Here is a 12,490-nt window from a genome sequence, read left to right as displayed (position 1 = left end):
GCCCAGGGACGACTCCTTCCTCCTCCCTTCTTCCCCCTCGGTCCGCGCTGGCCGCTCCCGAGCCGGGTCCGCCCCGCTGCGCCCCCGAGGGGTGTGTGTGTGTGTGTGAGTGTGTGCGCGAGGGTGCGCGCGCGCTCGTGCGAGGGGGCCCCCCGAGGGGGCTTGCGGGAGCCGGGGTCCCCCTCCCCCCGGCTCGGCGCCGCGCAGCTGCCGCGCCGTGCTGTCCGCCCCGTCGGGGCCCGGGCGGCCCGGGCTTTGAGGGGCTCCCGGGCTGAGGGGGCCTCGCTCGTCGCCGTCCCCCCCATGGTCCAGCGGGGTTCGGGATGTCGAAGACGCTGAAGAAGAAGAAGCATTGGCTGAGCAAGGTGCAGGAGTGCGCCCTGTCCTGGGCCGGGCCCCCGGGGGACTTCAGCGCCGAGATCCGGGGAGGCGCCGAGCGCGGCGAGTTCCCCTACCTGGGCCGGCTCCGCGACGAGCCCGGCGGGGGCACCTGCTGCGTCGTCTCGGGCAAGGCGCCCAGTCCGGGGGATGTGCTGTTGGAGGTGAACGGGACGCCCGTCAGCGGGCTCACCAACCGGGACACCCTGGCTGTCATCCGCCACTTCCGAGAGCCCATCCGCCTCAAGACCGTGAAACCAGGTACCCTACCTGTCCTTCCTTCTTTCCCGAGACTACCGGGGGGGTGAAGGGAAGGTGCTAGGCACCACCAGCCCTCACCTTCCTTCTGGAGAGCCCCGCTCCCCTTATTCCTTGTCACTGGACTGCATGGACCGTGTGAGTCCTTTGGAGAGGGGCTCCTGTCCATTTTGCAAGCAGAAAAACTGTAGCCGATAGGTGACGAGCCCGAGGCTGTTCAGTAGGCTGCCACCACCAACCTGGGGTCAGAAGCGAGGTTTCCTGCATCTTTACTCCGTTCAGAATTTTCAGAATGTAGAGGGAGTTCGGGCTGGGTAGTGCTTTTCATTTGGGGGAGTTAGTGCTTCTGGTTTCTCCCCAAATCTTGACATTTTCTTTGAAATAGTCATGGTATCTTCCAATGGGGGGAAAAAACAAGGTCCTTCCCATTTAGACACATGATGCCAAGAAAAAGCTGAAAGCACCACCTCGTTTACATGGTCTTTTGCCTAGCTGCTTCAGGGCTTGTACCCCATCAGGATCCCTGTCTCCTGCCCACTAGCAACATCTCGGCATCTTGCAGCTGACAGTCTAACCATACCAATTTCTAAGGTAGTGTTCCATCTGTATATGACTTACAGAGTTGATAATATATCATGCCTATTATGCTCTTACACAGAGAGAGCTGTTGAATAATATGCTTAGGTTTTGGACTAAGATCTTTTTTTCACATCTGGTGGAATGAAACCTTTTATAAATGAGTCAGTTACCCTATTTTTGCCGTTTGGAAGGGCAGCGAAGAAGAGGCCCCTGTTTAGTTATCCTCCCATGTCTTTTATACTATAAAATCTGCTGCAAAGCAGATTGCTTTCCTAGCATATTTGGCTGTATCAAAGCATTGATCACACTGCATATAATCAAATCATTGATAGGTACTCATTATATAGTTCATCCTTGATAACACATTTGATAATTTTATCATTAGTAGAATGTATATCTATTTTTATATTTATTATTCTGAGATGTTTGTGGGTTTGAATTATGGTTACAACTTGCTACAAAGTCAGGCTATTTTTTTGTTATATATACTGTATTGAATATGCTAAGCATCAGTGTAGTAGGCTGATTGTGGCCTGTACTAACCAGCAGTTTATCTCTTTATCTCAAAATGTTAGGAGAACCTGAGAGATGTTAATATTTCCTTCCCCCATTCTCTCTCCTCCCAAGTTGCCTTCATCTCTTTAGCAGGACCTGGACTAAATAGCTGCTGGTGTAACTTAAGTTTTGTATTTGAAAAAATATGTTCTTCCATAGTTTTGTAGTATATTGACTCTGAAGCTCTTTTCTCAGCAGGCAGTAGATCAGATTCATTTTATTCTATATTTTTGACTTTGTTTCAGACTAGAGCTTTTTGCTTTGGTTTAAAACTTTTGGTAACTAAATACAGTTTGAAACATATTTTTCACTCCGGTACTTTTGGGGCATTAAGAACATGGGTCTCCTCATTCAGAATCCTTCCTTGACTCCTAAACTTTTTAAAAGGTAAGGTTCTTGATGGTATGGTTAAGGTTATAATTCAGTCAGTCAAGCACATCTGAGCTTGTACATCTGTAGTGTACAAAACATCACATTAGAATGCTGTTCCCTTGGCCAGATCTCTCATAATTAAGGGACTGATTTGACAGGATTAATGTTACTATGCAGAGCTTGTAATGGAAGGAGGGCTGTACTCATAGTCAGGAGATATCTGGGTTCAAGCTGTGTGATTATGGGCAAGTCTCTTAATCTCTTTAAACCTCTGTTTTCTCATCTATAAAACCAGGATTATGATACCAGTAGTACCTTCCCCACAGGTCTGTTGTGAAAAATCAAGTTATAGCGTATGAAAAGTACTTCACAAATCTAAAACTCTTTGTTGTTTCTGTAAGCTATTGATGAGAATGGCAGATGTAAATTTTTCTTTACCTTATAAATCTTAAAACTGAAATATTTTAAGAGTGGGGTGTTGGTAAAGAAGCAAGATTTTTCTCACATTTTCCTGATTCTTCTTTTGTAGCAAATAGAAAGGCCTCCCTGAATAACACTATAGGATGTTGTATTCTAAATTCATTCCCAGCCTTTTTTAGTGAATTTATGAAAGAGCATAAGCTTTGATGGTGTTCTCAATTGATTAGGGCTTGGTGCTAAATACTTAAAGGTCCTGGGCTCTCACCTATTGGTTACTGTACTTATGTAGTAGCAGTGCCACAGTGGATTGAACATGGGCACTGGAGTCAGACAGACCTGAGTTCAAATCTGCCCTCAGACCCTCACTAGCTGTGTGATCCTGGGCAAGTCACTTAATCCTGTTTGCTTCAGTTTCCTCATCTGTAAAATTAGCTGGAGAAGGAAATGGCAAAACACTGTAGTATCTTTTCCAAGAAAACTGAAAACCAGGTCACTAAGAGTTGGACAGTACTGAATGACAACATTAATAGGCAGTGTTGAACATATTTTGCTTCAGAATATATTGAACTGTGTAATTTCTTCTTTTGAAGAATACTTCAAATGATCCTGTTGATACTAAATACAAATAATAGCACTGCTGTACTTGTGGCTTCAGAGGTCTGTACTGTCAGTCTGTTACTTTATTTTGGAAGGGCTAAAATTTCCATTTTTGGCAAATTAAATTTCCATTTTTACCTGTTTCCTTCTATTCCCTTTTTTTTTTTTCAGGCACTTGGGGTTAAGTGACTTGCCAAGGGTCACCCAGCTAGTAATTGTCTGAGGCTGGAATTGAACTTAGGTTGCAATCTATCCACCTTGCCACCTAGCTGCACCTGGTTTTCTTTTCTTTTCTTTTTTTCTTTTCTTTTCTTTTCTTTACTTTACTTTTCTTTTCTTTTCCTTTCCTTTTCTTTTCTTTTCTTTTTCTTATTTTGAGCTTTGTTTCTTTCTAATCCCTTAAGTGAGGTTGGATAAAACAACCTTTACAGTTGTGTTCATCCCATAATCATTTAGAGACTAGTGGGCAGTGTGAGAGTGTGTGTGTTTTAAAGATAAATTATATACTTCCATTGATTTAAAACTATATGTGCCATTGGGATCTTGAGAAAAATATTCTGTTACTGTTTCCTAGGCAAATTGTGAGTTTAAAATATTAGCCCTTTGAAAAATAAGTATTCTTGGCATTTTAACTTGTTACTATTCAGCATTTATTTTTAAAATTGTGTTCAGTTGTATCTGACTCTTCATGACCCAATTTTCAGGTTTTTCTTGGCAAAGATACTGGAGTGGTTTGCCATTTCCTTCTCCAGCTCATTTACAGATGAGGAAACTGAGGCAAACAGGTTAAGTGACTTGCCTAGGGTCACACAGCTCGTAAGTGTCTGAGGTCAGATTTGAACTCAGTTGTTCTTGACTCTGGTACCAATGCTCTGTCCATTGTGCCACCTAGCTGCTCATAGTTTTTAAATGGCTCTTCTCAAAATGTATAGTAAATCTTTCAGACTTTTAGTCCTAAACAGACAACTTCAGAAGAATGAGAAATTAAGAATTTGTGGTGGTTATTTGCAAACCTTTGAAAGTGATTGGTAATATGCACAACATAAACGTTCATGTTAGAAGAAAATGTGTTGTACTATTCAGTTATCAGAGACACCATGGTGTAGTGGATCTACAGACTCAGCCTCAGTCAGGGAAACCTGGGTTCAAGTCCTGTCTCTGATACCTACTGGTTGTGTGATGGGTCAAATCATTGATATCTCAGCCTCTAACTCTGGCCAACTCTAGGCAGCTCTCTGTGGAAAAGTGGGTCATTGGGAGAGGGGGGGGGGCGGGATCTTCATTGTTAAAGTGAGTTCCCTCATCTGAAATTCTCCTGTGCCAATGAATTTAGTCTGTATCCCTAGAATTCATTATGAAAACTTAAACGAAGTGTTTAATTTTTTAAAAGGGACTTGCTGTTTTTATTTTTATTTTCCTTTTATCCAAGATTTATGCGAAAGAAAAATCATTTTTAAAGGTATCGTAAAGTATACTTAGACAAGACAGAGTGTTATGTAGACCAGCAATTCTTTTATTATATACCAAAAAAAAAATAAAGTAACTGAATTGAACCTTTTTTTTCCTTAAAATGAAATTACAGTAATGATTATTCTCAGTCAACATTAATGAAAGAATGATAATTTGATGTAGCTAGGAGAATACTGCATGTACCTGGGGTTCTATTTTTTCGGATGAATGTTCACAGGAGCCTGAGCCAAACCAAAGTGAAGCTTTCTTGCCCAAAGCTCCTTCTTCCCCTACTATTTCATTCGGAAGTCAAACATGAAAGTATTTTTGTCTTATCTGTTTATTCTGTTCCTTTTTTTAAATGGCTGAAGCTGACCATTTTTATTTTTAAATGTAATTATTTCTGTTAGACTTTTTCTAGGTGTTTTAGAGTATGTCTTATTTACTTATCATTGCTTAGCGTTTGTCCAGTATTTACCAGTGTGCCATTTTGACTATTTCAGAAATATCTTTGGTTCTTCCTCTTGCTCAGTTCTTCAGTTGACCATAGCCTTATGTATATAGAGAGAAAAGGTGCCCTTTTATTCCTTGAATTTGCTATTTTACCCCAAGTGAAAGGAGCTAACTTCTGCCTTTCATGGTGAAACCAAGAGTTGTTTCCTTTACTTTAGAGTAGACTAGTGAATAATTTTTCTTCCCCTGATGATTTTGATCTAAACAGCAACTCCTGTGACAGGCAGTGCAAATGTGAGGTCTTCATTTAGCCAGTGATGGTAAATTATGTGGATTTAATTTTAGGGAATGTTTTGTGTCCTCCACTGAATTACCATGCATATGCTGAACTCCGCTAATTGAGATCTAATAGCCAAATTCGGTGTGTGCATGATGATTCAGTGGAACGTGAGTACACAACATTCATTTTTACAGAGTTCCACTATAATTTGGATGTCCTAAGTAGGGGATTGTACTTTCACTTAATTCATATAGTACTAGATTGGATTGAAATTAAATTTACGCATTGACAAGACAAAAATTTGAGATTTTTTTCCAGTAGCACTTTCTGAGAGATTTTTTTGGTTTAACTTTTGTATTTTGGTGGGCAGTTTATGGAATTTATGTGGGTTTTAGGTAGTTGGGATGTTTGAGGGAGGGAGTAATAGAAGTTACTTATCTTGTAGATTTGTAATGGAAAAGGCATACACTTTTTGTTAGGACTTATGGGTTGACTGTGTTAGCTAGGAAAAAGCAATGTTATGTAGATTAAGAATGTTCAAGGAAAGGTACTTGATTAATTTTAAAGTTGTATATTTCTTTTAATAATTTTACTTTTTGTTTTAATGGCTTAGTAATTTTAAATTGTAGATTATTAAGTACTGGAATTACCTGTAGAACTGATGGATGAGGTGGCCTATCTGGTAAGGAAAATGCCATCTATATTTGATAGCACTTATATTTGGGTCATTCCTGCTTTCAAAATTTTGATAACAGAATTTATTTTTTTTTCTGAAAGATTGGGTTTGACTGACTAAGATAGTTGAGTTCGAAAGATCTAAATGTAGCCTCTTTTTATTATCTCTAGTTAGTCCCTTCAGTTTATATTTGAATTTGTGGTCTTATTGTTCAGTGGTAGAAATTTTTCTTTTTATAATCAAACATTATTCATTACTGTATTTTAAAAAGAGTTTTCCTTGTAGTGCTGACACTTCTGGTCATCTTTCAGTATTTGATTTTTCCAAAGAAGGGTAAATGAATAAATGAATGAATAAAGCATTTATTAAGCATGTTGTACAAAGCACTGTGTTAAACTCTGAGAATACAGCTAGAAGAGTAAACCAGACCCTGCTGTCAAGGAGCTTACATTCTAATGAGGGAAAAAATATATATGGAAGATTTTAGCCACAAGTCAAATGGAAAGTCAGTGGTTCTTGGAGTACAGAGGCAAAGCAGATGTAATGCCTCTTCTTTAGTATAATTTCCACTGATAAAATTTGTCAGTTTCTGATGTTGAGCCATTTGACAGTGCCAAGGAATTTGGTAACAAGAACTTTCTTTTCTGGATCTTCAGTAGCGATAGCTGTGTAGGAGCAGTGGCCAGACCAGATCTTCATAGGGATTCTTCCCAGCGTGATGGCTGAGGGCACTGGACTGGAAAGCAATACTATTCATTTCCAAGGCTCTTGGGGGTCAGGGTCCTGAACTTTTCTTCATCAGAATCTGACAGAAGGTGGTGGTCAAGGTGGTGCTGATGGTTTGACTTGCCTGGAACGTGCTACTTTCTGTCTCTTCTTTGGTATCTTGCTGCCTCAGCTATATATGCATTTCTTTCATTATAACAGTTTTCATTGAGTTTTTAACTGATAGCCTCTCTTTTGCCCCAAGCTATTCAGCAAACCATTGTTGACAAGATAATGATTTCTTAAAATTTTATAATTAGGAATGTTCATCTTATATACAGAGTATTTTGGTAGATGCTGGGGAAGATGCAAATTTGAATAAAAATATCCCCATCTTTATTTTCTGCTATCAGTTTTTTACTTAGTGGTCTAAAGCAAACACTGTTAAGTTCATTTAACTTTCCAGAAGATTTTCTTTTGGTAAGATTTATACAACAAACATTTATTAATAACTACTTTGTGCAAGTCACCATGCTAAGTTGTTTAGCTTCTTGCTATACTTAATTTCTACAGGTACTCTTGTGTTTCTTGGGAACAAATCTCCATTATGGCATTTAGATTTTAATTTATTAAACAAACAAAAAAACCCTTCTTGTTATTTCAGACTAGATTTCTGCCATTTCATAGTTTTATTTAACTTTACTAAAATGACAGCATAAATTCTCTACATTCATTCATGGGTTTGATTTATAAAATCAGTGCATAATCTTTATAACTGAATAGTTTCATGAACCATCTTTACTGTGTATCCTTGAATGCTTTGTGGGAAGTTAGTACTTGAGATTGTGTTATAGTTGTGTTATCGTTACAGCTTACATCTTTATAAACCACTTCAAAATGATTTGCCACTTTCAGGTTACGTTTCATGCTATCTGAAGACAGATTTTTGGTAGCAAGGAACAAAAACTATGTTTTTAGTTACTTAAAAAAATTATTCCCTTTTTTGTAGCACATCTATTTCTTCATATGTCATCTCCCTTACCTATCCAGCAAGAGGTCTGCTGTAATGAAGTTTAACACAGAAAGAGAAGGGAAAGCAGTTTAACAAGACCAAAGAAAACATCATTTGTGTGTGATGGTATATACAGCATTCTACACCCATAGTTCTCTGCATTTACAGTGAAAAGGAGGGAAATATGTTTTCTCAGCTCTTCTTAGTCCGAGCTTGGTCAGTATAATCAGTGTTCAGTTTCATATTATTTCTTCCAGTTATGCTGTTAGAGTCATAGTATATGTTGTTTGGTTTTTTTAGTTCTGCTTATTTTACTCTGAGTTACTTCATACTAGTCTTCCCAGGTTTCTCTAATTCTTCTTGATTTGTTTAGCTATTTCCTAATTGATGGATGCTAACTTTTCCCCCTAGTTCTTTTCTAGAACAAAATGCTGTCATAAATATTTTGATGTATATGCAACCTTTCTTTTTATCTTTGACCTCCTTTTGATATATAAGTAGTAATAGGATCTCTGGGTTAAAGGCTAAGGACATCCTAATTACACTTTTTTTAGCATAATTTTAAATTGCTTTCCAGAATGGTTGAACCATTTCACAGCTCCACCAACAGTGTATTGGTGTGCCAGTCTTTACTTGTGTCTGAAGTTTCCAGCAGTTACTTTTTTCTGTCTTTTGTTATCTTTTTCAGCTTGCTTATTGTGAGGTGAAACTTTTGTTTTGATTTAGATTTCTTTAGTAGTGATTTTTGAAGTGTCACATGTGGTTGTCAGTATTTTGCGGTTCTTTTGAAAGCTGTTCATTCATATCCTTTGACCAGTCATCTGTTTTCTCAATGAGAAGCTGGATAGTTGGTATTTCAATAAAATTCTTTACTGCTGGTAGACAGTATAAATTACACTGATCACTTAAAACATACTATGGCATAGCTTTCTCCTGCCAAACCTTGGGATGACCTTTCATATATGCATTGATATGTGCCAAAGGTGACATGTGAGATGATTTTTAGTGACATATAGATAGGAATGTAGGAGAGGAAAGGTGGGAAGACACATGCAGAGACAAACAAGTATGTGTGTTAGAAAGAACATATTTTGTCATCCTTCTTTTTCTCCTGACCACACAATTTCATCTTGTTTCTCTTGAGCAGCTTGATCTGTAGGGGTTTGAGGTTCAAAAGCATGTCACTCCTAGGTGTGCTTTCCATGTGCACATACTTGTGTGGCTGCTTCTGTTGAACCCCTCTGGGACAGCCAACAGTACCACTCCCCAGCTGTGGAAAAAATAATGAAGAAAGATTTCACATGGGGAGACTAGTTTATCAATTTAAAAAAAGATCTTTTTTCTTGGTTCCTTTCTTAACCTTGTTACCCTTCCTCCCTGTTTTATTTGAGCAAGTTTCCAGGGAGGAGATGGAATTTGATCTCGGTCTTGAAAGATTTAATGGGAGGTAGGTGAGAGTGGAGAAAGCTTTCTAATTAGATGGGAAAGAGTGTGTATAAAGGACATGTTCATGAGACAGAGATTGGACTAGGTTAAGTGAGCAGAAGGTCTTATGCTTAAACTATTATGATTACTTCTACAATCTGGCCCTACTTATGTCTCCAGTATTTTCTCCTATGTGACTTCTGTACTCAGATCAACTCATTATTTCTCAAACATGATTCCCACATTTTTCTGCTCCTTTTACCATTCCCTCTGCCTGGAATGCCCTCCTATTCTTCAAGGACCAGCTTAAATGCTATCTTTTCTTTGAAGTTTTCCATAGCTGATATTGGTCATATATTTTTGTTTCTACCCCTCTTCCCCCTTAATTGGATCAATTCCTTTCATATAATAGGCATTCAATAAATATTTGAGTGAATGATTCTGAAATTCCTCTTCTTGCTGACCTATTTTTATTTAGCATTACTTATTTTTGCTTCATTATTGAATCTGTATTTGCTGAATAAACAGTAGATTAGTAGAAAATTAAAGACGATTTTATTCTAAATGTGTGGGTATAGGGCTTAGATTTTTTTCTATTTGCCTTTTGTATTTGAGAAGAAATTCTTAATTCAGTAATCAAGTTGAGCTTGTTTTCCTGTAACACTAAAATGGTTGAACAGCAACTATGTTCCTTTATAGTAGGTTGCTCTGACTATTCTGTGAGGAAGAATTACTTTTTATCTCCCCAAAGCCTTGAGATTTCTCTGAATCACCAGTAATAGAAGAAATGCAAATAAAAACAACTTTAAGTTTTTACCTTATGTCTTGAAAATTGACCAAGATGACAAAAGATGAGAGTTATTAATGGTGGAGGGGATATAGGAAGATAGGCATATTAATACACTCTTGATTGAGCTGTAGATTAGTCTAAGCCAGAGATGGGGAACCTGTGGCCTCAAGGCCACATGTAGCCTTCTAGATCCTTGGGTACAGCCTTTTGACTGAGTCCAAGTTTTACAGACCAAATCCTTTTATTAAAGGGATTTGTTCTGTGAAGTTTAGATTCAGTCAAAGGGATGCAATTGAGGACCTAGAGGGTCACATGTGGCCTTCAGGCCACAGGTTCCCCACCTCTGGTCTAAGCATTCTGGACAGCAATTTGGAATTATGCTAGAAAAGTGACTAAAATATACATAAATTTTGATTCAGTGATCTTATATATACTCCAAGGAGGACAAAGATAGAAAGGCTACATGTACACCAAAATATTTACAGCAGCAAAGAACCAGGAACAAAAAGATGCCCATAGGTTGAGGAATAGCTAAGCAAATTATGGCATGTGAATATAATAGAATAGGACCATGCTGTAAGGAATGATGAATATGAATAATACAGAGAGGCATGGGAAGACTTATGAGAAGGCAAAGTGAAATAAGCAGAACCAGGAAAACAAAATAAGCAAGGACTATAACAATGTGAGTAGAACAAAAATTCCTGGAACCAAATACTGTGTATTTATAATGCACTTGTTAGCAAAAAACTTAAAATTAACATAAACCAGAAAAACAATAAATAGGAATACACAAGGTATGACATATACTTTTTAAAAAATCCAATATGACTTATTTTAACAAACCATGACAAAAAATAGATGTGAAACAGATATAGTCACAATTATAACAATTATAGACATTTTACCAATATAAATCAATTGTAATAATGAATAATCCAAGGGAATTTAGAAAATGTCTAGTTATGGCACTTCTAATCTCTTTGCCAAATGAAGAGAGGTAATAGTTATGGAAAACACTTAATTTGGAATATGAGGTCATTTGTTAGATCTTATGAGGATCTTATTTGGAAGATTGCCTGGATTTTCCATAAGCTCTCAAACTTACGTTGTTCAAAATACTTCTGTATTTTTAGCAAGGGAAACCAATTTTTTAAAAATTCACTCAGATTCATAATGGAAACTACCCTTTCTTCACAGCCTAGGAGTCATCTTCCATTCTTCCTTTGCACTCACCCATAATAGTCAGTCAGTTGCCAAGATTTGTTGATTCTGTCTCCACACTCACATCTCCCCCATTCTCTTCATTCACAGAGCAACCTTCCTTATTTAGGTTCTCATCACTTCTTGCTGTGAATTCAACTATTAATCCAAATTGCATCGATTCATCTTTTTGCTGATGATTCTCATATTTATTTGTCCAGCCTTAACATCCTGTCCTGAGCTTCAGTCTTGCATCTCCAGCTCCATCTTGAACTGGATGGCCCATAGACACCTTAAGTTTAACATGTCCAAAACCAAACTCATTATCTTTCCCCTGCCCAATCCCTCCCTTCTCCTTAACTTTCCTATTACTGTTAAGGGTACCACCATCTTCTCAGTCCCCTGGGCTCATAACCTAAGTGTCATTTTTGACTTCTCATTCTCCCCCCGCCCCCCATTTAATCTGATGTATTTGCCAAGAAAACCCCAAATTGGGTCACTAAGAGTTGGACACAAAACAACCAAACAACAAAAATGCTAGCTGATGGACTATTGCTGTAGCTTCCTGATTGGTCTTCCTGATCTACCCTTCCCCACATCCTATCCATTTTTCACATAGATGCTGAATTGATAATATTCCAAAAGCACAAGTCTGACCACATGTCACTTCCCTGTTCCAGAAGCTTTAATGGCTCTTTTGCCTCTAGGAGAAAGTACAAACTCTTGTGGCATTTAAAGGCCTTCGCATTCTGGCTTCAGCCTTTTTCTAGACTGAGATCCCCTCCTCCTCTAGCTTGCTCGTTACAGGTCTGCTTGCTATTCCCTATTAAAAAAAAAAACAAAACCCATTGCATTTTTCTTATCTCTGCCTTTGCTCAGTCTGGCTGCTGTTTCAGGAATGTTCTCCCTCCTCACCTTTGCTGACCCCTACTTCCTATTAAGGCTTAGCTCAAGTGCCATCTCCTGCAGAAGGCCTTTCTACATTCCTCCTGTGGTTAGTTCTCCTTCCCCAATAACTGGCCTGCTTGTTCCTCTTGCACAACATTCCATTTCCCACCTTCCTGCCTTGGCACAGACTATGCCCTAGGGCTGGAACAAATGCCCTTCCTTCTCGTCTTTACCTCTGTGAATCTCTAGCTCCCTCTAATGTTCAGCTTAAATACCACTTTCTGTAGGAGAGAGAAGCTGCTGTCCCCACATCTTTCCCAATTTCTCATGTTTACTATGTGTTTGGTGTATTTACTTTTGTAATATTTATTGTTCCCTCTTATAGAATGGAAGTTCCTTGAGTTCATAGCTAGATTTGTTGTAGTATTTGTTTTTCTTTATCTTAGTACT

General features: G+C 38.6%; 1 protein-coding gene across 3 annotated transcripts in view; it reads left to right on the top strand.

Annotated features, from left to right (window-relative positions):
- The first annotated feature begins 225 nt into the window (after positions 1-225).
- Positions 226-12,490, top strand: part of MAGI3 (membrane associated guanylate kinase, WW and PDZ domain containing 3) — a 219,012-nt gene continuing 206,747 nt past the window's right edge. For all 3 annotated transcript variants that reach the window (XM_021002032.2, XM_021002026.2, XM_021002040.2), the window contains exon 1: positions 226-639. In XM_021002032.2, coding sequence (XP_020857691.1) covers positions 324-639 — 316 coding nt within the window. In that variant the 5' untranslated portion in view covers positions 226-323. The remainder of the gene's footprint in view (positions 640-12,490) is intronic.

Source organism: Phascolarctos cinereus, unplaced genomic scaffold, assembly GCF_003287225.1.
Source record: "Phascolarctos cinereus isolate Bilbo 61053 unplaced genomic scaffold, phaCin_HiC Scaffold_5;HRSCAF=322, whole genome shotgun sequence".
Taxonomy (NCBI): domain Eukaryota; kingdom Metazoa; phylum Chordata; class Mammalia; order Diprotodontia; family Phascolarctidae; genus Phascolarctos; species Phascolarctos cinereus.
Note: the sequence above shows the minus strand (reverse complement) of the source record. Positions and strands in the feature narration are given on the sequence as shown.